General features: G+C 44.6%; 1 protein-coding gene across 6 annotated transcripts in view; it reads right to left on the reverse strand.

Annotated features, from left to right (window-relative positions):
• The window catches only part of FNDC1 (fibronectin type III domain containing 1), a 98,779-nt gene that overhangs the window by 27,691 nt on the left and 45,303 nt on the right, over positions 1-25,785 (reverse strand). For 5 of the 6 annotated variants that reach the window (XM_032651185.1, XM_032651187.1, XM_032651186.1 and 2 more), the window contains 10 exons: positions 25,048-25,254; positions 19,937-20,035; positions 18,310-18,427; positions 16,178-16,365; positions 15,121-15,228; positions 12,245-12,433; positions 8,213-10,789; positions 6,338-6,438; positions 4,301-4,412; positions 2,793-3,179 (listed from right to left, as the gene is read on the reverse strand). In XM_032651185.1, coding sequence (XP_032507076.1) covers positions 2,793-3,179; positions 4,301-4,412; positions 6,338-6,438; positions 8,213-10,789; positions 12,245-12,433; positions 15,121-15,228; positions 16,178-16,365; positions 18,310-18,427; positions 19,937-20,035; positions 25,048-25,254 — 4,086 coding nt within the window. Of the gene's footprint in view, positions 1-1,750; positions 2,018-2,792; positions 3,180-4,300; positions 4,413-6,337; positions 6,439-8,212; positions 10,790-12,244; positions 12,434-15,120; positions 15,229-16,177; positions 16,366-18,309; positions 18,428-19,936; positions 20,036-25,047; positions 25,255-25,785 lie in introns of all 6 variants that reach the window. The other variant, XR_004352530.1, reaches the window with a different exon arrangement.

Consider the following 25,785-nt stretch of genomic DNA (forward strand, 5'->3'; position numbering starts at 1 on the left):
ACCCAACCCACGTGGAGTAGATGATTAATGATCATTTGCTGACATTATTTTCCAAAATTATGAATGAAGCCAGAAAAACAAAAACAAGAGCTCCTCCATCCTCTTCAAATTACCACACGGGCTTTCTCATAATGAAATCACTGTACAGTGATAAAGAAACATTTATCCAGTGAATTCCCTAAATCAGGGTTTATCTAGGCACAAGACTTAATCATGCTCACTTTCAATTTCAGAACCTATACACAGAAAGTATAAAAAATAGCTATGTCAACATCATTAGTTATTAGGGAACTATGAATCTAAACCACAATGGGGTACCACTTCACACCCGCTGTGAATGAAAAAGACAGATAATAACAGGTGTTGGTGAAGACGGAGAGAAACTGGACACCTCGTACATTACTGGTGGGAATAAAAATGGTGCAGCTGCTATGGAAAACCGTTTGGTGGTTCCTCAAAAAGTTAAACAGAGAGTTACCATTCGACACAGCAACTCCACACAAGAGAATTAAAAACAGGAATTCAAAAAAAAAAAAAAGAACAAACCCGTACGTGAATGTTCGTAGCAGCACTAGTCATAATAGACAAAAGGTGGAAACCACCCAAATGTCCATCAACTGATAAATGGACAAAATGTGGTCTCTCCACACAATGGAATATTAATCAGAAGTAAAAGGAATGAAGTACAGACATATTCTACAATGTGGAGGAAACTTGAAAACAAATCATGCTAATTGAAAGAAGCCAGACACAAAAGGACACAGTTCACATGATTCCATTTACATGAAATGTCCAGAACAGGCAACTATAGAGGCGGAAAGTAGATGAGTGGTTTCCCGGAGTTGGGAGGAGCAGAGAATGGGGGTTTGTTTTGGAGGGTGATGAAAATGCTCTGGAAGTCGGTAGTGGTGCTTGTTGCACAACTCCATGAATTTGCTAAGAACCGTACACTTTAAAAGGGAGAAGCTGATGGCCTGTGATTTCTGTCTCAAGAAAGCTATTATTAAAGATGTTTTTAATAAAAACAACTATGATTGGAAATGATACTAGGAAGAAAGTGTTTAATAATGTTAGCGGAGCAGCAGAAATAAACGAGGAAGGCAAGCCATATACAGAAGTATTTTTAAAATCATAGATCATAGTACATTATGATATTGTTTGAGGATGACAGGTTGCTCCCCCCAAACTTAACTGTTTTTCCAAGACTTTGTACTTATTTTCAAAATGCTGTCTAGAGGTAAACTGTTACTTTTTTTTTGTTTTACTACCGTTGCATTTATTTATTTTTATTTTTATTGGAGTCTAGTTGCTTTCAGAGATAAATTATTATTAACACTTGGACACTAATTTGGCTTGGGCTAGGCTATCAGACGAATGGACAGGAGCGAAGTAAAAAACACACGTCTCTAGCATGATCTGCAAAGAAAAGAAGAAACAAAAATACCAAGAAAAATATTGACTTTCACGCCAACTAAAAAGCCCCGAAATACAGAGGAAATGCAAAGAACATGCAATAAGGCCTAAATCAAAAGAGACAAAAGAAAATGTAAAATATTAATAATAATAGTAGTAGTAATTAGAACCAAATCCAAAATAGTCACTCTTCTGTTTACAACCAATTATTAAACAAATATCTGTTCTAATTATACTTCAATTAAAAAAACGAAACACATCAACGTACGCAGAAGTAAGGAAGATACATAATATTTTCATACCGGAAACCCTAAGGTAAATTCCAATTTGTACTCACTGGGTTAGCTGGTAGTGTGAGAATTTTCCTCCCAATCGTCCTCTTCTTCAGTGTGTTCCTTGTTCTTTGGTATGAATTTTTCAGATATGTCAAATGTTCCTGTTTCTTCGGAACTTGTCCATGGAAAGACTAACTTCAAACAGAATTCCCAGTTTGGAGACAGCATTCATGTTCAAACTGACTGGGTTTATCAGGTCAATGATGCTATGTAAGAATTCGGGGCATGGGTGTGATTTCCTGAAATGAAGGGTCTTCACTCTGCGTTAGCTTAAAAAGACAGAAGCTTTACAGCCTGTATTGCAATTCATTTCAACCCGAGGGAAAGGGGGTGAATTCGCCTTCTCGAGCCTGAGGCAAATACAGGATGACACAGCAGGGGTGCAGGACAACCCTGGCTGGGTGTCCCAGAGCAGGGAAAGGGCTCAGTCTTAGCCAGTGGACGGCCCCTGCTGCCACGCAAGGATAAGCATTTTCCAAAGGGACTGCTGATCAAACATGCTTGGGAAATGCTACTTTACTTGAAAATTCACAATGAGACTATTCAACGGTTAGAGTCCAACAGTAAGAAATTCCTTTAACCTTGTCTACATCACACAGGTAATCACAGAACCTTTTTAAAAAAATTACTATATAATAATAATTATTATTATATTTTAATTATTATCATGACAAGTACTAATCTACTAATATCCAGTGGGACACACTTTGGGAAGCACACTGGTCCAAACTAACAACGTCCCATGTTTTTCAGCCAGATTTTTGACTTGGGTGGTGACAAAGGTTGCCAGATAAAACAGAGGATGCCCACCTAGATTTGAATTGTAGAGAAGCTTTCATATAAGCACGTCCCACGCAATATTTTTGTTTGCTGAGTCTGACCATCCTAGTTGTGACACAGCGCGGTCAGTAAACCCCGTGAGCTATAAGTGCCTGCAGCTGCCTCTCCACTGTGAACCCCACTCACCGCCCCGCTGTCTCTGCGGCCCTAGTCGGCAACGCAGCGCGCCATCACATGAGTTACCGGCACAACGAAGACGGTTACCTTCCTCGGGGTGGCACTCCGGGATCCCATCTGAGCCCACGACGAGGTTGCCATCCTCGTCATGTCGCTCCAGGGTCCCAGGGCGACAGGTGGGGATGCGAGCGGCGGGCTCGGGGGCGGTGGTAGTGGTGGTTGACCGCGTAGTGGTTCGGGTGGTCGCTGGGCGCGTGGTGCTGGTCGTGGTGGGCTGAGGGGGCGTGGCGGTCGGGGGTCGCGTGCTGGCGGTGGAGGCACTGGTGGTTGTCTTGACGACCCCCAAGCCCACCAGGGGCTTCCCTCCGAGGCTCAAAATGGGCTTATCCTGGGGACTGGCCAACGGTTTGCCATACCGCCCCTGCCCAAAGAGGGGGAGGCCATCGGGGCTCACCACGGGGGTCCCTCCCAGATCTGAAACAAAAGTCAAACAAAATCTGTGCAACAAGGTGAAAGGACACAGGGAAAGCAAAAAGCAGGTGGAAAATGTCTTCTCAGAGGCTTCTATTTTCATCAGTAAAAGGCAAAGAAATAATTAAAGGGACATCAGGTGAGGGAGCAGTATCTGCTGCTATCCAGAAATTTCTAGGCTATTTATATTATCCATTACTCTGTACTACCTTATATAAATATATAAATATTTCATTGTTATGCCCCATTACCTGCAACAACTCGAAGTCTCCAGTAAGGAAAGTAATTCTTTCCCCCTCTTCATTCCTACCCCTAAAGACTTCAGTGTTACTGTGGACAGTAAGGTGGCAAACTTATTCTGTAAAGGGCCAGAGAGTAAATATTTTAAGCTTTATGACGCCACTACTCAACTTTGCCACTACAGGGCAAAAAAGCCACGGACAGTACACCAACAAATGCATGTTTCTATGCTCCACTGAAACTGTGTGTATGGATAGTGAAATGTGAATTTAATATAATATTCACGTGTCACAAATGTTATCATTCTAGGATTTTTTGGCAGTCATTTAAAAATGTAAAAACTATTCTGAGCTCCCAGGCTACATAACAACAGGCAGCAGACAGGGTTTGGCTTTAGAAGCTGCTTTGCTGACTCCTGCTCTCGGCTGCCCAATCCCAAGAATGAAGTCAAGAGCCACCTTTTCTAGAGGGTGGAGAGTCTGTAAGAAGACAGTTGGATCAGGGAAGAAGCTAAGTTCTGCCCCCTTCTGAGGCACCTCCTTTCCACATGGCCCAAGGGCCCCCATTAAAAATGAATAGGGGGTTTCCCTGGTGGCGCAGTGGTTGGGAGTCCGCCTGCCGATGCAGGGGACGCGGGTTCGTGCCCCGGTCCGGGAAGATCCCACATGCCGCGGAGTGGCTGGGCCCGTGAGCCATGGCCGCTGAGCCTGCGCGTCCGGAGCCTGTGCTCCGCAACGGGAGAGGCCACAGCAGTGAGAGGCCCGCGTACCACAAAAAATAAAAAAAAAATAAAAATAAAAAATGAGTAGGAGGAGAAAGAGAGAAGTTGTCACTCTACAGCTAAGTCAGGACACTTTTGTTCCTTAAAAAACACTCTCACTTACCCACAATGGTTCGACCATCTCCTCCTAGTTTAACTCGAAGGGGATTTCCTTGTGAATCTTGGAGGTGCCTTCCTTCTCCGTTCAATACTAACCCACGATCAAGATCCACAACCTAAATCCATGACACAGATTAAAAGATATACTGAACATTTCAAAATGTTCACCTTAATCCAACTGCATGAACATATGTGAATAGGAAACATTATTTTTGTCAGCATCATTCATAAGGTTTAATAAGAATAAAGTACGAAACAATCACATTTCATATTATAATTGCTTATCTATATAATATGTAAATTGTTTTAAGTTTCTCAAATATTCAAAAGATGTTCAAAATACTTTTACCATTTAATATGTCGTAGTATGTAAAAAGTAGGAAACAACCTAAGTGTTGATCAACAGAGGAAAGAGATTAAATAAATTATGGCCCATCCATCCAGTGAAATACTATGCAGCCAATGAAAAGGATTTGGAAATTCTATATTTATTGACATATCCTGATGCAGACTTAGATCATAGGACTGATTATGTTGCAAAACGAAAATATATTCATTTGTGTATATAAACTTAAAAGTGCAGAGAGAAAATTCTGGACAGATTATATCCCAAACTGTTAACAGGGGTTATTTCTAAGAAGTGGTTTGGGATGCTTATTATTTTTTTCATATATTTCTGAATGGTTTTAGCTTCTTGCCATGAACATGACATGTTTCTATTTGGCTGTTAGTGTTAAAAATCAAAGTTGCTATAACAAAACCAAGTTAATTTGTAATTAAATTGCCTAATATAGTATGCATGCAAAATTTTCATATTCTAAGGAATTATAAAACTTGAACAAAAGGTATTATTACCTCTGTTAAGAAACAACTCATGCTCTACACTCTTGGTTCTCCAAGTGTGGTCCTGGACCAGCTGCCCCAGCCTCACCTGGGAACTTGCTGGATATGAGAATTACCTGGCCCTACCCAGGCCGCACTGACAAGCCCCCCAGGGATTCCGATGCTCACCAATGTTTGAAAACCATGACTCTGCACAATCTGGCCATTGGAGGAGCCCCTGCAAGCAGGCCACTTTGTTGGGTGCTGTCTCAGTAATTAAAATAAAACTTATTTATATAAACCCTACTTTGGAAATCTACTCCATACCGTTTCAATTCAAAATTGTTTACAATGACACTTTGCTTTAATATGCATTCTTCCTTCCATAAATTTCTGTTCCTTTGAGAAATGATAAAATGGATCTTTAGGTCACCTGTGACTGAAAAGTCTTTGAAGTTCTTCAGTACGTTTTCCTAAACCGTATTGTTTTAAATGGGAAGTTTTGACTGGGAATTCCACTATAAATAATTTTTTGACTCTCTGAAAAAATATTTTAAAACTCTGAACATTCATTGTAAGGTGTTCTGCCTGTCACCCCCAACCCACCAAAAACTCCTAAACATTTATCTTAACCCCAGGAAGTTAAAGTCATTTAGCTTAAACATACATAAAGCACTAATACTTATTTTTTATTTTGGTCAAATTGTTGGAAGATTCAAAAGGTGACCTGATTAAAAGCTGCCTATTTGATTCCGGGATTTTTGGTTTGTTCAATTGTTTTTACCCTGCTTCCTTTTACAAAGGATTTGAGACAATTTACAAAAAATATGTATACTCTTTAATCGAACGATAACAAGAAATAAAATAAAGCTATCAGGCAGGAGTGGGAAAACAGAAGTTCATTTGAGAGGCTGTGCCTCAGGTTTTCTGTAACTGTTTGGCCCAAACATTTGTGTGACCTTCCTAACCAATCAAGGCAAATGGGAACAAAGGCCCATGTCTGACCTAATTAGTTATGAGAAGAAAGCAAACTCGTTACTCAGGAGAATCAGGGATTTTTCTGAGCACTGGAAGAAACAATATAGTATATCGACACACAAGTGGTTAAAACTAGAGAAGAAAAAAAAAGACCGCTTCGTTTTTTATTATACAATGCCCACCATTTTTCTCTTCCCAACAGCATGAAAATAACCGGTATGTGTAAAGAAGTTTACCCTACCCACTTTGTTCCTTGAGGGCCATTGATAATTCTTTGTCCACTTGGTTTTCCATTACTACCAGGAAGTACTCTCCCTTCTGCGTTTGGTCTTCCATTATAACCTACACAGTACAAAAAAACAACAAAAAACAAACCAAAACAGAAACAAAAAAAATCCAACAACAGAACCTGGTAAATTCAACATTCCTGGAAAGTTGGCTTCATACAAAACTACACGTAGTAACACATCTTTTCAAACAGGAACACTAAACAGAATTTTAAACCAATAGCTCAAATATATTAGATAATGATAGTCTTAAATTTTGACTTCTACATGACACATATGAATGCCTATGAAAAGTATGGTAAAGTCACAGTTTTCTGACATTACTGGGGGAATAAGTGTGTTCGGCATAAGTAAGTTTTCCAGATGAGGCTTAAGACCTTAAAGCTAGTAGCTGTAGCTTTATTTTAGCCAGTTGGAAGGTAGAGGGAAGGAGAGTTGGAACGATGGGGAAAATTCTCTCTCAAGTGTACGAGATGCTGTCCTGCTCTCCTCCACAGATTATACTTAACACGCTCACTATTTCTAGCTGACTTGGGTCCCAATCATCAACTGCAGAGCATAAACCCAGAGCCAACTCAAAGCTTGACTTCAGTGGGGCTGCTGGAGAAGTATTTGTTCAGAGAGGAAGTGGCAGGCCCAGCTGGCTGGCCTTAGTTGCTGTCTGTCTGCTCCCTGCACCTGCCCTCTCTCTTCACCTCGTGCCCTTTCTGATCGGCTGCAGTTTGCTTGAGGCCTCCACTGGGAGCATTCTGCTTCAGCCTGGCCCACCAGATAAAGTGCCTGGGCTTCCTGACAGCTATTTGCAGGTCAGAGACATTTCTCTTGCTCAAATAGTTAATGAAAATTGGAAATTGATTGAGTTTTTTCTATGTACAAGGGAATGCGGGTTTTACCTCTATTGTCAGGGTCTTAGGTTTGTGTAAAAGAGTCCATTTTAATGGAAAACTGAGCTCCACGTGGGGTACTGTTCTATGTCTTTAGGCTGGGCTAAATTAACATCTTGTACAGATTAACAAACATTAATACACTCATTCACAAGTGTTCTAGTGAGCCCTGATTCCATGCAAGGAGAGGGTAAGTCACCAGTTAACTGAATGCAGATTTTGGGTAAATACCTTAGCTCCTGCCCTGGGGTCCATGTAGACTCCAGTTCACAGCTGCCTACCTTCTGTCCTCAACCTAAGTCACACGTCGGCCTGCTACTCCGCTGTGTGACATTCATCTTCAACATGCCTTTTCTGGAGGTTTGAAGCAACATTCACTGATCGCAACGTCTGAGCAATCCTCACCCAAGACATTTGAGTTTGTCCCTGGGTATTTTCAGCTGAAGGTTTTATATGCAGAACAACAAGCACACGATCCAGCCCACACGGGGAGGTACTCCTTCCTGTGGACTCCTTAATGTGCCCTGGCACAGGGGCAAGTAAAAATAACGTAAAACACAGGAACCTGAGTTTGGCATCATGGCTACGACATATTTTCAGATTTAGAGCATATGTTAAGGCACTCAAAGAAGCGGTGTGGGATAGCGGAATGGCCGAGAGCTGTGGAGTTAGTGTTTGGGAACGGAATTGCAGCTCAGCCACTTCACAGCTGTCTGGCCTCCAGCAAACCACTCAGACCCCCAAACACTGGTTTCCTCATCTGAAGACCAGGAGAAGCAATGCAAACTCAGGCGATGGTTATGAGGATGCGCTCATGTTGCATCTGCAAAGCTCCTAACACGACGCTTGGACAGAGCGGATGCTCGATAAAATAAAAGGCTCTCAGGAATTTCTACAAACATTGCTGAGAACCGTAAAGAAAACGTTAAGTTAAAAACAAATTACCTTGTCTGGAAGGGGGTCTCACAGGCGGGCGTGAGAAAGGGTTCCGGAATCTTGAGTTCATCATGCGCTGCCGCAAGGAGAGCATAGGGGTGGTGGACGAGTAGCTGGCAGGGGCGCGCGTGGTGAAGCGCGGCGGGGAGGGGGCGGCCTCCGTGGGACTTGGGGTGGCAGGGCTGCGAGGGGGGTGTCTGGGCGGGAGGTGCGTGGCTCTCGGGGAGCTGCCCGGAGGTGGAGGAAGAGGACGCTTCACTGGGGTGGCGTTCTTGTCCTGCGGGGAGCTCACTCTGGGAGGCGCAAGCACGATAGCAGGCTCTGTCTCCCCCTTCGCGATGTTCCCATCCACGTGCTTGCCGCCCCTGGGGATGAAGGAGGAGGGCCACTTTGGAACAGAGGAAGACAGTGGGTCCTTGTCCTTTCCTCCGTTAAAAAACATCATGTCTTCATCTTCCTCCTCGGCCGAGACCGACTGCTGCCATTTTGACGGCAGGGGCTCCCTTTTGGATGGCGTGGCCTGGGACGCACCGTCCTTCTTCCCCACCGCCTGGGGCCCTGCTCTGCCGGGGACCCTGGGGCGGGCTTGGGGGTGGAGGCTGCCGGGCCTGCCTAAGGGTCTGCGGAGGTGACTGTCGCCGGCGCTTCTTGCCTGAGCCTCCACCTGGCGGTGCTTGGGAAGGGACGGGGTGGCGACCTTGGCAGCCGCCGAGTATGCGGGCGCCCGGATGGCCCTGGTCTCCGCTTCTGCGCTGTCGTCGGAATCCTCGCTCTGATTCTGGGGAGACGTGGGGAGCCCCCCCTGGGAGCTCGCCGTGAGGGAGGACTGCCTGCCTCTGGACGAGTAAGGGTCTGAGAAGGAGGCGCTTTCCTGCGACGTGGGGTGGGGACGCCCCTCTTCCTTGCTCTGCGGGCCGCGGGGCTGCTGCTGGGACGCGGAGACGGCCGATGAAGGCTGCTTTTCCGGAGCGGCGGACCCGGCACCCATCCTTCGGGGCACGCGGGTCCCGCGGTGGTGCTGCGAGCGAGGCGCAGGAGACAGCTGCGTTTGGGAAGAGCCGCCCTCCACGCCCGCGTCGGTGCTCTGTTGAACATCCTGCGCCTTAGAGGGCGGAGATTTGGCCTGAGGATGCGCCCCTGCCCAGGTCCCCGCGGACTTGGGGTTCTCTTCGAGGGGCTCCTTCCGCTGCGGGCTCGCCGCTCTCTGGGGGCCTCTTCTCAGGTGGTCCGCGCCCCGGGAGACAGGCTGCCCGGAGGAGGAAGACGCGTGGTCATTCGCCACGGTGGCCGGGAGTGGCTGTTCGTCCCCTGCCTCTTCTTCGCTGTCTTCATGGCCGCCCAAGCCTCGCCTGTGGTCAGAAGCTGGGTGAGAATTCACCCTCGAGTGAACCCGGGGGGCCACGGTGGACGGCGGGGAGCTGGAGGGCCGTAACCGGGGTCCTCGGCCACCGCCAAGCCTGTGTGGATATCTGCCGGGGAAAGCAAAGGGCCTGTTCCTGAGCGCACTGAAATGTCCAGAGACAGGCGCCCGGGACCAAAATGTCGGGGCCGTGGCTTTAGCCTGCTTCCCTTTCTCTTCAGCATCATTGTCACCGCCGCCGTCCAAGTCATCTGCGCCTTCAGAGGCTTGTGTCCTTGAGGAGAGACGAGAGGAGACCGAGGAGGGCTGGGTAGCCTGTAACAGCGCGGTGGACTTGGCGGCTGGGGCATCGTGACCATCCTTCCAGCCCCTGGAGAGCGGGGGTCCGGGCTGTGGTTGGGTGGGCAGCAGCCGAGATGGCCCCCTGTGGGATGGAGACAGTCTCGCGGGTGGGGCTGAAGCCCTGGAAGTTTCCTCCCCATCTTCAGAGTGGGGCGCCCTCTGAGCGGGCAAGGCCGGTTTGGCGCTGTGGTTCACGGAGCCTCCGTCGCGCAGGGCGCCCCAGGCTGGGTGCCGGCCGGGCGTCAGGGCGGGCCGGGCGTGCGCTGCGCTCCGGGGAGGCGGCTGCGGGGAGCCTGCGGCTGGTCCTTCCTCCTCTTGGCCCACGGAGTCATTGTCATCAGAGCTGGAAGGGCGGTGAGCGGGGCCCTCAGGGGGTGTGGCTGGGACAGAAGAGGCGGAGGGGGGCGCCCCTGGGCGAGGGTGAGAGGCGGGCGACGAGCCACGCTTGTCCGCGCCGTCCTTCCGGGGCAGCCCCGGCGTTCGGGCTCTCCCGGGAACCCGCCCCGCAGGGAGGACCGGGTGGACAGGTCTACTTGGTGGCCTCTGATGGGGCTTCTGGCCTTGGGTCTCCGAGGGCGAGGTTGGCGGGTGCCCTCGGGAATCCAGCACTTCCTCCTCGGTGATTTCTGTCGACTGAAGATCCACCCCTTCACTCTTCCGAGGGGGAAGCTGGGGTTTTCTGGGCAGCCCACCATTAGCCAATATTTTGTTCTTCAAGTCAAGAAGCAGGTTCTTGACGTTTCTCTCTTGGGGAGAAACAGGCAAACGAGTGTGTTTTGAGGAAGCTGGAGCTTTGGGCGAAGATGAGGACGGCTCGGGCTTTTCAGCCTTGTGAGGATCTTCCGTGTCTGCTTTCTGCTGAACATCAGACTCACTGGTAGGGGCTGTAATAGATTTTAAAGAATTTGATGTCGAAGAAGAAATATGAAAGATACGCAATGGAAAATGAGTAAGATGGCAGTATGGAGGTGTTTAAAATTAGTAATAATAATCGATAACTTCTCCTCCTTTAGACCTGACACTTACTTTCCCAGTTATAGCAACTCTCTTTTAAAGTTCTATTTTGCTTTAAGTAACATAGTCCTAGAAAATATGCATATTGAGTTTCTATAAGTTGAATCAGGCTATGTATGCCACATCTTATTTGAAGCCAGGCTTTTCAGGCTTGTGATGAGTACTTGGAAGTAATTGAAATGAGTACTTGGAAGTAATTCATTGATTTTGTAAGCACAAAATCTTATATAGGACTTTCTTAATATAACTGTCAAGATATTACAAGTACATTATAGCCATTCTTGACAATGTAGGCAAGAAACACACACAAGCCTGGCACAAAATGTTGAATGATCTGTACTGAAAGCTATACGGAGACGTGTCGTGTATAATTTGCAAATGACTGGGGCGAGCTACAAATTTGTAATTTTTGAGGCATTACAAAGAGTCCCCTATTCCGCATAACATGTCCTTGCTTGCTTTTTTCTTGCTTAAAATCCCTTTTATGATGGATACATTTGTAATCCCACAATAAAGCCTAAAATAAAAAGACCCCTGGGGTAGGCAAAACATTATATTATGTGAACCCTATAATTTACCCTTTATTGAGAGCAGGATGGAATGCGGGAAGGGATGCTGTAAGGGGAGAAGGACTTATATAGCAATGGGGGATCCAGAGAGAGCAAACTTCATCTATTTCAGGTTTTTTTTAATGATAGAACTGCGTAATATTGCAGTATACTGTGGATCCTCACAGCATATAATGAAGGAGAAAGCTCCCAATATCTGGTGTAAATGTAGACAAGCAGGAAAGAAAACACAGTTCAGAAACACCCCACTCCAATTTTGGTTTTTGTTAACCTGCTGGGGTTTGATACTGAGCAGATAAACAAGGTAACTGAAGTTCTTCTGAGTAAGGTCGCACCCCAAAATAACGGTATACAAACTATAAAAATTTTATGTACCATTTACTCATTAAAATGAACTAAAAATGTCACATTCTGCCTGTAAAAATGTTCTTTCCCTGTCATCATAAACCCCAAATTACACAATGATATAAGATGGATCACATAAGGAATATATTAGTCACATAATTACTACATAATTCATAATTACTATTATAATAGTAATTCATGTTATTAGCCATCAATAACATTTTAGCGTTTGGGGAGACCAATTTCTAAAGGGACCACAAAAATATTATAGACATCAATATGGTACCTTAACCCCAAAATTCATCAACAGAGCAGTTCTAAACCCAAGAGCATGATTCAAAGTAACACACCACAATTAGCAGTAATGAAGAGAGAGAAAAAGAGAGCCACAAATACACAATGCTTACTTACTTGCTGGTAGAGCGACAATGAAGGCTTTGGAATGAGGCCCCAATCCTCTCCTGTTTGCGGCCCGGATTTTGAAAAGATAGCGTTCCCCAGGCTGCAGACCATCCACTAGGGCAGAAGTAGTCTCTCCAGGATAGGTGAGGGACTTTGCTCCAAATGGTTTGAGAGCCGGGGCGTATGAAAGAATGTATTCTGAAATGATTTGGCAGACGGTTGGAAGGAGGAAACTGAAAACAGTCCTGTGTCCAGTAGACAGACTGTATGGGCAGGATGAATTAGAACGTGCATTACTAAAATTAATTCTCTAGCGATGCACGCCAAGTCAGTAGCTGGAGCATAAAGACACAGTAGAAGGTGAACTGACAGTTCAATCAGGCTACCAGACGGGCCCACGGAGTCAGTCAGCTGGCAACTTTCCATTTACAGCAAACTAAATTCATGGACCCCAGGAGGCCAGTCTTCATACATTTACCAAAAATATTTACCCTTGTGTTTGGGTTTTTTCTTCATTGTGTTTATTTACTAATTTCCTATGACAGACTGTATGCAGAAGACAAGAAACCACAGGGGAAAAAAATGACAATTCCTAGGAACTGATTCTGAAGAGCTGCTGACACCTTTAAGAGTTCCATTTTATTAATCTGGGCTATCTGCATTTGTGCATTAAGCCAGATAAATTCCATATTTGGAATATAATTTCACTTTTGTAGGAATTATGAAAGTTCTTAATATATTCGGATAAAGATTTTTCACAGTATTTCAAACTGTGAGGAAAAGTTGCTGAGTCACGGATTTATGTGATGTTTAATGTCTCCATCCTTAATTGGCTATATCTATAAATATATAATGCCCTGGGCCTTTGAAAATCATAGCAAATCCAGTCCAAGGGACTAATATATCTCTATGCTTATATGGAACTGCAACATAAGGAAGCCACATTTTAAAGCATCATTTTCACCCTCAACTAAAAACTGTCATGCCGATTTTCCCGCCAATGAACTCAAGATTTACAAAACTTATCAAATTAATATGAGCAGGAGATAACCAAGAAAAACAATTTAAATTACAGGATGACCAGGCAATTATCATACTTCCTAGGGGAGCATGGACGATCTTTCCTTTTCCCTAAGCTCTAATCTTTAAAAAGTACATTTGTCTGAAAAACAAAAAAACCCAGCATTCTTTTCTCATTGAAAATGAACAAACTAGTTATTTGTGGTGGTCAAAAGTAAGAATTAAAAGAACCCACTGTCTACTACAAAATTTTGTAATTCTGATTTTTTTTTTTTTTTGTGGATTCAATTCATCTGGAAAAAATTTAACCATGTCAAAGTATATTCTTTTATTATGGTTTCTATTTCTCAGGCATAAAAAAATGCCCCAGGATAATTATGAATTTACAATCCCACCACTACACCTTTAGGTTAGTGAGGTACGTGAGTTCTTTCGGACATAAAAACTCAGTAGCTATTTATTACTTCTGGCAATATTTAATTGACTACCAGGGAGCTTCTTTTGCCAAAGAGCTATAAATATAAACTAAGATGTGGGAGAGGGGAAAAAAATAAGTGGCATGGTAGGTAATAAGGTCACCAAAGGAGCAATAGCTGATTTATTTTGAATAACTTCATAACTTTTTTTATTAAAAAGGTAGTCAGCTAAAACATGTCTTTATTCACGTTTCAGAAGTCTTTTCAGCATCACAATAATGATACAGAGGCCAATGTTCAAACTGTCATAAAAAGAACGATTAAAAGGGGGTATCCTAACTATTTTTTCTCTTCATTTGTTTCTGATTTATTCCACTGAAAAAATGAACAAGAATAGTACAATATATTCTTTCAAAACGTGGCAAGTGAGAAAGCATTAAGTTTAGAAAATACTGTCCTACCTCTACCTTCCGTAATTTCTACCGTTCAGTGAAAAGATATCCTTATAGGTCAGAAAAGATAACTTACAGTTGACTATAAAACAGAACCACCCAATTTCTTCAATTAAGAAATTCTCAAAGAAGATCAGTGATAATTTTCTGAATTTTCTTAAGCTTACACAAACTTTCCATATTATAGTTTTCTTCCAAAATCAAGCAACAATAAAAAGTAGCCTTAGAGTACGTTTGTATAGGTGATATCAGGGGAACCCTCAACACCACCCTTTTAAGTGTTTCCAGATAGACTTCCAGAAGGTTCTTGAATGTTTTTACAGTAAAAAGAAATTATCTGCGCTTCTATTGAATGTTCTCAACAGACCATTTTAAAAATTTAACTAGTTGTGGATATTCTATGCTATTTTCATTTTTTTAAATCTACAGTATTTTTTTCTATTTTAAGGTCATATTTTCCTCAACCAGCCCCCCACCCAAAATCAGTTGTTCAAAATGCTGACAAACAGGGAAAAAGTCTATTTAACATTTTATTTTATTACTTGATTTTCAAGCCCATTAAATATTTATAGTCCCGTTCGAGACATTTATGGTCCCATGGGATTTCTGCTCACTCCTACCTGCCATGATCTTACTGGCACCAAGAAAAGGCCCACAGCGTGAAAAACAGGGTGTCCTTTTGTTTGGTTAAAGGTTGTGATGTCACATCCATACAATTAAAAACAGCCCTCTTGATAATAGCATCAAAATCCCTGCATAGAGGGAAGATGAAAAGTCATCTTCATGATGACCTGGGTCTTACTGACAATGAAAACCCCTCATGAAATATCCTTGTCCATTGCGTCAGCACCCCTTATAGGTACGTTGCTTCCGTGTTGCTTGTGCAGTCACTAAGCCTGCGATTAGAGCCAGTTTTTATCAGAGTCAATGTACACAGCTCTCTTTGGGGTATTTCACGCCCACGTGCTTCTTATACTTTAAGTAATGAGGTTCCTACCTTTCACTTTCCCCTCGGTCTCAGGCAGTGCATCCCAAGCTACCGTGACAGCCGTAGGTTTGCCATTGACTGGCCAGACGGTTAAATTTTCAGGAGCTGTGGTAGGAGCTACAAAAGGACAAGGATCCAAGGTTTAAAAGTGCCCTTATGGGTATTCTAAAAGTAAATGACATGTGGTCCCTACATACACATTTTTTTATTGCAGAGCTACTGTGTTAACTTTTATTACACACGAGAGAAAATTCTCCACTTGCTCTTTGCGTGATTTATATCAGTTTTACCAACTCATATAGTACGGTTAGACATACACAAGGGAAATGCTTTTAGGAATTCAGAATTTCCCTCGTTGCTGAATATCGAAATATACAAAGAAGATGAAAATCCAGTTTCAACTTCTTTTGAATAAGGTTTCTTTTTTTTTTTTTTTTTTTTTTGTGGTACGCGGGCCTCTCACTGCTGTGGCGTCTCCCGCCGCGGAGCACAGGCTCCGGACGCGCAGGCTCAGCGGCCATGGCTCACGGGCCCAGCTGCTCCGCGGCATGCGGGATCTTCCCGGACCGGGGCACGAACCTGCGTCCCCTGCATCGGCAGGCGGACTCCCAACCACTGCGCCACCAGGGAAGCCCTTGAATAAGGTTTCTAAAGACACAGTTTAAAAGAAAATAATTGTAGTCTTAAATATAGAACAAATTTCTCCCCCAAAAGCAAACACGACCTCAGCCTTAAAAAAGAAGAGTCTCTCCTCTATTCTAGAGCCATGTGTTGTCCAGGGGCATTCACACATACAGTGGGGATTTATGAAGGCTCCACGTGGTTTTAATGTGCTCCACATGTCAGAATAACACGCTCATGAAAATAGCCAGTGAAGGACACAACATGGGCCCAGGGAAGCGTCTTTGTGTTCATACATAGAAACGCTTCCAAAATTTAGGGTTAATGTTACTTTGAAAAATGCCACTGCTGGCCTTTATCACTACTGGCTTCTTAAGCTGTCTTTAAATCTTCTTTTAGTGGCAATTCCCAAGTTGAAAGTCCAAAGGCCATTTTGAATACAGACCAGATTCTGGTGTTCTCTGGAAGACAGATGTACTCCATTTGCCATCTCGTTCACCCTGTGAGATGCGGACTGCAAATTCATACATGGTGTCTGGAATCAGGTTCTCTATCAGCACTCGTCTGTTGGAGACCTGCTTGTAATCCCACCTGGCGGACTCCCCCTTTTCTCGGTAGCGCACAGTGTACTGTCTGTAAGAAAAGGCAAGGCAACAGCACAGCCCTCTGACCAATTCTCCGCACCTGAACACCGGATTCCTTGCCGTTTTCCCCTCCCCACAAGTGATGACTTTTGGAGGTAAGTAGAGAAATCAAAGAGGAGAAAATTCTAAACTTTTGACTTTGTTATTGGCTCAAAGGATCTACTTAAGTTCCAGGGAGATGTGTCTAAAATAGCCCAGAGGAGATGGACCTTATTGTCTTTTCAACACCAAAATGTCTTATTGCTCAAAAGGTCAAGCAGCGATTAAAAGGAAGGGATAGAAGGGAGACTGTTTTTCTGAGGCAAGGGCCTTATTAGGGGTGTGTGTGTGTGTGTGTGTGTGTGTGCGCGCGCGCGTATGTTGTGTGGAAGAGGCGATATTAAGAACCAGAACCGGCCCGAAGTACCTTGGCTCTCCAGAAAAGAAAGACAAGAAGACTCGTTTCATGCCAAAGCAGGCATGTTTTCTATAAGGAAAGGCACCATGTGGTTTTGAGTAGACTTATTACCATGAGATGGAACAAAAATGTGTAACAGAGCAGGAGAGAGGCGCTTATGAAAGGAACTCTGCTGTGTGATTACCAGGCAGAGAAGTACGGTGTGACCCAACATGGTCATACTGGGCAAGCCCCGACCTAAGACATCCTCAACACTTGACATTTAACAGTTGCAAATGCCATTTACTGGACTGCTTCTCCAAGAAGTTTTCTTTGTGGCCACTTTACAGTAGAAAGCATTTGATGCATTAAAAGTGTGCTATTCATTACGATATTTAATTAGTTAGGATAAGACTTCAGTTGCAGACACAGCACAGCAATTCGCAATAAAAGTTCTGCTAAGAAAACTCAAGCCCTCTTGTTTTCATCAAGATGTTGGAAATCAAAGTCCAGTGGTAATCAGGAATACTTCATGTTGGGGGAGGCCCTATGGCTTGGGAGAGAATCACTATGCATTTTCTGAGGTCTTTGACAAGAAGCAGATGTCTTTTTTTACTAGCAGACAGTAGAAGCTCTATCTAGTACCAATAATATATCTAATATAGATCTAATGTATACTAGCTCTATATATAATATGTATCATACACACACACACACACACACACACACACACACACTCAGCATTATATTCCATTCATCTTCTAAAGTATAATCACTTTTCCTGGTTGCAAATAGGTTCAAAAATTAATACATAGTGACTAGACCACCAAATCTTTGGCTTTCTCTTGGCTATGTATACTACTTAGTCATTTAACACACAAAATTTTTGTGACTCTATTAATCTACCACTAACTAGAAATGGCATTCACCAGTGGCCTTTTTAGCACAAAAATTGTTCTAACCTTATGGTTTTTCCTCCATCGCTATTGCAAATGAATGTAAAAACCAGAATAGCATAAGATCATGGCTTAGGACAAAATACGTGCACTTTGTTACACACAGAGGAGCTGGACAGGAAGCAGTGCAGTGTCTAAAGAAGAACCACTGTGTGCAAGGCATCAGGCAAACGTCCACCACTCTACATAGGACCCTTCCTGCTGCCACTCTTCCCGGATAACGGGAAGATGGTAAGACTCTTCCCAAGATGGACCCACATCCCCTGTGCGTGAACGGAACATTCATGAGACGAAGCAAAACACAGCTGGGGGCAAAGAAAGAAACAGAGTCTAGGAAAATTCCAAACACAAGTTAAGACTTTGAACAGATGAGAGGTGAGGTCCTACTGTGTGTCTTACACAAATCTGATTTGTGGGCAATGTGTACCACACTCGAGATTAGCTAGACTGTCATACAGCAGTCTACCCGTCAGCTACAAAAAGGTCAGCGTTCACATACGTCCAAAAATACAATCGTTCAAATAAATACACGTCTCTTCAGGGCCGGAAAAAACCATGTCTCTCATATAGAAAATAAAGACAAAGAAAGAAGGAAAGGTACCTTGATGTAACAACTTTCTTCTGTTTTTCCAAAACAGGATCCACCCAGGCTACCAGCACAGATTGGGACGATATTACCCGGACATTGATGTCTTCAGGTACATCCAGTTCATCCTCTTCTGCAATGACAGTTGTGCACATGGAAAGGCTGTCCCCAACAGTAGGCTCTGCCCTGAGTCCCTCTGGTCCCCAGAGTTTATTTTTTTAATTGCTTATGCTTGAGGTAGATAAAATGAAATGAATAGAAAGTCAAGCAATTATTTGACTGGTCAATGCAGAAAACCCAAAATCCCCACTCTTCCTCTTCTTAAACACATTCTAAGCTGCCTAACCCAATCGACATAAGAACAGTAGCACAAAAAGAGGTGCTTTGCCCTTGGTCACAGATACTCCAAATCACTCAGCGTTTTCTCAGTATACACCGTGAGTTTCTGGGAAATAATGCAATTTTTACAGGAGGCAAAAGTTTAGGGGAAGAAAGGGTCAATTCAGAGCATTTCCTGGGCAATCATGGCATGAAATAAAAATTCTAGCTCAACGATTGCACAAGTCGCATTGAGTCCAAGGTCCTCACAATTTAGAATCTGTGATTCCAAGGCAGACCAGAAGTAATATTCAGACAGAAAAGAGAATTCAGTTTGCCAGTTTCCAATGGAATACAGTAACGTCACAAAGTTTATAGTTTTTGTTCAATCTGTAACACCGAGACTCACAAGATGTCTTCAGTTTTGCTTTTAGTCTCTTGGAATTTTTTGGGTTTTTTGTCTGTTTTGTGTTTTTCTTTTCATCTTTCAGGGATCATGTTTCAAAAGGATGTGGCTTTCACTACAAGTAGGGGAAGGTGGAAATGCGGAGCCTGTTAGAAAAGTGATACAGGGACTTCTTCTAGAGCAGCAATTAAAGAATTTAAAAAGTGAAACAACATACATGTGGGATTTTTCTTATACAACGTACCATTCTAATAATTATCAGTATAAAAGTATAATATATAGATATATGCTATATTATATAATTCAAATAAATTGTGAATTCATGAAAATCATTACGCTGTAGGTTCCCTCTTTAAATTAAGGCACGTGAATCAGAAAAGGTATATTTAATTTGTTACTATATGATTGATATAAAAAATATCTGTTGAATGGATGTGGAAAAAAGTATCCCTTAGTTAAGTAACCAAGGATCAGGCTACCAGCAAGACGCCATTACAATTTTTCTCACTCTTCCCAATGCTACCTTTAGGCAATTTTAGCTGAAATAAAGTTTGAGTGCGTCTCTTGCACGCTGCCCCCTCCACACCTACTCGTCCTCCTCTCCCTTTGTTCCCAGTCTCTCACCAAGGGCAGCTTATGCATGGATCAGACTGCCTGTTAAATGGAGTAAATGCTCGGCACTCCTATCATGACAGATCTGAGGCCATTCAGATGGACACAGAGATAGATTTCATCACAAGAACACTCTAGCCTCTGAGTAGAAAAGAAACACACATGCTCCCAAAATGTGACCAAGTCTGCCCTGCTGTTTCCTTTTATACTCAACAAAATCCATGTGCATTGTCGCTCAGCCGGCATCATTCAGAAACAAACAAGCCCTAGACCATGGCTTGACCAGACGCGTCCTTGGAGACATACCTGAAATCTTCCGCTTTGTTAGTGCAGCCCTGTACACGGGCGGACTCTGCCCCCGGGAGTTCAGGGACTGCAGTGAGACCACGTACACTGACTCGGAGGCTGTGGACCAACAAGCAAGAGATGAGGTTCTGCAGCTGGTTTTCTGGAAAGCACACCCCTGCTCGTCTGTGTTCCTCTCCCCTTACCTTCTCATCTCTCTTGGGCATTCCTACTTATTCAGGAAAACTACAGGTGAGACCAAGAACTGTAGGAACTAAACTCAAAAAGAACACGATTTATGTCAGGAAATGTGGAAGGGATTTTTACCTATAATTCCTGAAAAATGGGTTTCTAGCTCATTAGCATCAAAGAAAGATGAACAATGTTTAAAAAAGAAATGAACGGAATATTTACCCACACAATTCCCTAAATTTTTTTTACCTCCAAATATAGAGGAGGGAATGACTCTGTTTTTATTTGTCATCAAAAAGAAGGGAGTTATAACTGATTCACTTTGTTATGGGGCAGAAACTAACACACCATTGTAAAGCAATTATACCCCAATAAAGATGTTTAAAAAAAAAAGAAGGGAGAGAGACAAGAAGAGCCAGTGCACCAGGCTTGCAGCCCGGATGGGATGCTGTGCCCTTCGAACTAAAATCCTCAGAACAGGGTCTCTGAAGATTAGCTAAGGGCAAATGGAAGAGTAAACTCATCCTATATTTCTGGATTGTTCTTTCAGTTAGTTCACCTCCACCCCACCCCCCAAATTGTGCATTGGGCCACTAATGTCCAACTTACCTGAAACTTGAAAACTTTATTTGGAAACAAATTACAATAGTGAACTAAAACTTACCACTCTCAAGTGCTATGGAATCACGGAGTCTGAGACCCCAGTGAAACCTTGGCTAGCTTCCAATTTGACCATCTCAGTTTACAAATAAGGACATAAAGCCATAAAAAGGGATTGATTTGCCCAAGGTCACACCCCTAAAAGGACTCATAATCTTCCTTAAATCTAAAATTGCTAATGCCCAACTCCAGGTTCTATCGACCTAGTTTCCTGTAGCAGCCTCGATCAATTCAAGAATAAAAATGAGGCAACCTGACATACTTCTAACACGGATAGTTATATCATCAGGTAATACCTCAGCACATTAACAAGGCGGCACTAAGACCCTAAAGGAAACTTCTAAGACTGGTGTCCTGCCTGCGGGAATTGCAAACTTCCATACGGCAGTGGGAAAATAAACCTGTCATGTTTACAAACAGCATGTCAAGTTAAACATAAAAGGAGACTCATGCTCAGAAACACTCACACTGAGAGCCCTGTTTATGTAAAGTAAACTTCAAGTCTAATCACATTTCAAGGGAAGGGGCAATACTTGACAACCTGCTCCCTCCCGTGTGTGTGTGTGTGTGTGTGTGTGTGTGTGTGTGTGTGTGTGTGTGTGTGTGTCAATACACACACACATAGGGCAGGTGAAACTCATACTGTGACATGAATAAATTATTTAGACTGAGGCTTTCACATCTTATTCTGTCAGAGAATTTTGAAATATGTGTTTTACAAAAGGGAAGAATCAAGTTTGTAACGCTTGAATTCATAGAACATCAAACTAAACTTCTCAACATTGGAGTCCTTTCAGGTCTGTTCATTTCTTGCTGCTACTGGCAAGTACACCAAATGTCAACAAAGAAAAAACTCTGCCATTCAACCTCACAATCCAGGAACATGTATAAATAACTAAATGTCAAAAGCAGTGGCTTATCCTTTATCAGGAACCACCAAGAAAAGAATAATTTCCCACAATTGACTCTTGAACATATCTGCGATGCATCTCTTAAAGTTCTCGGACTTGCTGAACGCCCATGTTCTCGATGTGCTGTGCTCTCCAAGTCAGCTTGGCCCGAGATGATCCCAAAGGAACAGTCTACACTGCAGTAAACTGTAACAATGGTTTCACACGTACTGGGTCTAGTCTCTGTGCCGTGTTAAGCACTGCACATCAATTCTTCATTTAGTGCCAACAAAGCCCCACGAGGAAGCTACTCTCATTGTCTCCTTTTCACAGATGAGGAACCAGCTCAGTGGGGTGAACTGACCCCAAGGTCATGGCCTAAATGCAGGACTGGTCTCACACCCAGCTCTGTGTGGCTCCAAACCCCAGGCTCTTACTCATGCAGGTGAGGAAGGGGCAGGGCCCAGGGCTCACCGGGCACTGACCCCGGGCCTGAGAAAGCACCTGACAGCTGGGTATGCACCAGTCCATCTCTTTTTCATAGAAATATAATAAAAACACAGTGGTATAAAAGCACACTTCTTTCTGTGCTCCTGATTATTGAATAAAGGGTAGAAATAAAGTCTCCAAAATGACTGCAGCTTCACCAGCCCAGGGACCACAGGACCCCAAGCCCCAACCCCCCTGTCAGAGCCACCATCTTCCCTCACTTCCCAACCTCGGCGTAATGTGGCAGAAACTACTTCTGAAGGTCCGTGGAAACGTTCTGAAGGACTCCAAACGTTCACCTGCTCATCCTTCGTTACTGTCCGGCTCCCACCTCACCTGGGCTGGCTACCTCCTCTCCCTCTGTATTCCCATGCCCCCAGGGACCCCTTTGACTACAGGATTCAACACTGGCGCCCTCCCTCCCCCCCCCGCAAAAGGCCCCGAGCTTCCTGCCTCCGGTGCCTGCTTTTCCCTCTCCAGCTGCTTTCACAACAGTGAGCACTAAGCACCCTGGGTACCCTTGTGAGGGACCCTTGTGAGGGACCGCCGGGGAGCTGGTACCCAGCATGGTGCCTGACATGGAAGATGCCCAGGAGGACATGTTTAATGAATGACTCCAAGGACCACAGGCCCACCACTTTTCTCCAAGTTTCCTTAACATTTGGCCATTCCTTGCAGTACCACACTTTCAATGGCATCTCGGTCATCAATGGAATTAAAATCCTATGCAGGATAAAATAAGGAGACAGGCGTCCCCTAACATAGCAGGCCACGCCGACATCCACAGGAATTCACATCATTCCGTCCTCCTGGCCAGGATAGAGCAAGTGTCCAGTGAGACCTCCTCCTCAAGGTGACCACTTAGATCGCTCACAATGGCAAGTCCAACGCTTTTTTTATTTTTTTCCCCAATGCTTTTTATTTGTTGAAAATTCCTAAGCTAGCAGGTTGTATTGGAAGCCTCAGAGTCCTGAGCTGTCAGTTCAGGCCAGGATCAGGGCCCACCACTGACCTCAGGTCCAACATTTGCTCACGTTCAGGAAGCAAAACAAACAAACAAACAAAAATCCTTCTGCTACACTCAGGCGAGCCAGGGGTTCACTACTGAGAAAACAAAGTTAACAGAACCAGTCAGATGAAAAATCTGTCGACACCAAAGGACATTTTAATGTGTGGTGTCTATGAAAGATGCAGAACAATGAAAACTTTCCAGTTACAAAATGCTCTCTCTACAGTATCAGAAATGCAAAACTAGTGACTACTTATCTGCTGATATCCTGGGTAGAATTTGGCCTGAATCACCAAAACAGAGCCACTTAACCTGCACAGGACAACCACTCAAGGCAAGGGGTAGGCCCAGGAATGAATGAATGAATGAATGAAGAGTCCCCAGATTATTCTGTGGCTCCAGGTGTGGAGCCTCTAGCTCTGGGTCTCACTGCTAATACTGAAACCAGGCTTCACGAAGCATGGACAGCTCGGGTTTCTCCATTCGCTCCCACCATCCCTCTTGTTTTCGTGCGGCTTTGGAGCAGACAGGTAGCTAGTCTCTTCGGGCTGGAAAAAGTCTGGAGTCTGTTTTGAGGCTTCAATGCCATGCCTGGCTCACCGCTGCCTGTGCCACCACGTGGAGACCCCGTAAAGCCCACAGAACGCCAGGCTGACCCTGTGCCATGAGCACCCAACAGACTTTTCCAACAGTGGGTGTGTGAGCAGAGCAGTGAAGGTAACTTCCGAGAATCTTCCAGGGAGCGAGTCCAGCCTGGCTTCCGCTCGGTGTCTCCACCAGCTCAAATCTGCCCAGGTCAGTCTCTAGCCCCTCACTGCGTAGGCTGGGAGCCAAGCCACGCCTGATGACCGCGTCGTGAAGAGACCCTCGTTCCCACTGGAGTCTTGGGAAGGCCCAATAAGTCACACCCTCTTCCTTGCCTGAGCACTGATCTAATTAGAAAGTGAATAAGAATAAACAGTGGAGGCCACAATATCTATGGCTCATACAAACTAAGCTGGAGAACACAGGGCAGGTGCACGTTCTAACACCAAAGCCCAGAGTCAGACAGACCTTGCTGCCCCAGGAGCCCTGGGCCCTCCACGACTCGGGCACAGAGGGGCAGAACGGAATGTGTACTCTGTAGCCTGGCTTCCCCCAGAGGAGGCGATAGGGAGGGGCCGAGCCACGCTCCCCCAGCGCCTCCTGCCAAACTCATCACGTAGGTAAGGGGGCATGAGGGAAGGGAGAAAGGCAGAAGTGTTGCATGAGTGTTGCAGTGTCTCCACCCCCAAGGAAGCGCCAGGCATGAGGGATCGTTGCTGCGCCCCTGGGAGCGTGGTCCGGGTCCACTGTCCAGGCCTATCGAGGAGCAAGGCCAGCAGAGATCAGGCCTGGAACCAAGCAACCAAGCACATAACCTCTCCCGGTCACAGCCTCCACGGCCTGTGCTTTGATGCTTCCTTCACCCGATGAGGGTTTGCAAAGAGGAAGGAGGGCAGGCTTGGTCCGCAGGCTCCATCAGCTGCCACCACATTTCATCTCGATGGGATGCAAGGTCCAGTAGCCCAGGATCTAAGATGCAGCTTAGAGAGCAAGACAAGGAAAGCAGAGCCGAGATGGAAAAGCATCAGCCCCGACCCATCACATCCAGAAAAATGACCCAGCGCAACTGGGTCAGGAAGCCGCTGAAGGGCACTTGTTGGGCAGCCTTGTCCCACCACTAACAGAAGGTGGAAAGAATGGAGGCATGGACAGAGGATAGAATGGAGAATGAGGTTTTGAATAACTGTAATACCTGGAAAATGAACGTTACAACTGAAATACAACGTTCTGTCACGAACAGGCTTCAAAATCTTGAAATGACAGCCAACATCATTAAAACATCGAATAGCAATGAACATGAAACTCACCTAGCTTTTTAATTTCGTGTGTTCGCTCATCCCTCGTCAGTGGAACATAATTCATCTTCCGGCCACTTTCTCCATAGCCCAGAAGGAAGCCCCGTGATCTGCGTGGACTCTTAGCTCCAGACAGGTGAGGCGCCTTCCACGCCACGGACAGCTGGTCGTTGGAGGAGCGGACTCGGACCCGCAAGGGCTTGTTGGGCACGTCCTTTTCTTAAAGAGGACATGACACAGAGACCATTAAACAGCAAACCCTGGAGCTCACCATCAAGGATGGAAAGCGTATCCAAAGACTGACCACCACAATTAGCAGTTGGGCTTAAAACATCCATTTTTGGTTACCAGTTCTAGTAAGAACATCCTTCCCCCAAGGGTATCGACACTCCGTGTCCACGTTCCTCCCCACACTGCACACGGAAAGATCTCAAGGACTTAAAGTGAAAACATACTGTGTGTGAGACTGCCAGCCAGAAATCTTGGATGTTTTACAATGTTCCTTTTCATCTATTTCCTCTTGCCCCCTTAAAGCCAAAACTATATATCTTCTATTAAAGCAAAAGGTCAGCGTGAAATATAGCAAAACACTTTCATGCTATTTTTAACTGTCCTCCTGGAAGCTTTTCCATTATGCAGTTGAAAAAAAAAAATGGGCTCTCCTTGTCTTTATGCCGAATCACTAAGAACTAAATACCGCTCTCTGGTCTTGATCTTAATTTCTCTTACATGTCCAAGTCTTGCCCCTTC

The sequence above is a fragment of the Phocoena sinus genome, chromosome 12 (assembly GCF_008692025.1).
Source record: "Phocoena sinus isolate mPhoSin1 chromosome 12, mPhoSin1.pri, whole genome shotgun sequence".
NCBI classification, from domain to species: domain Eukaryota; kingdom Metazoa; phylum Chordata; class Mammalia; order Artiodactyla; family Phocoenidae; genus Phocoena; species Phocoena sinus.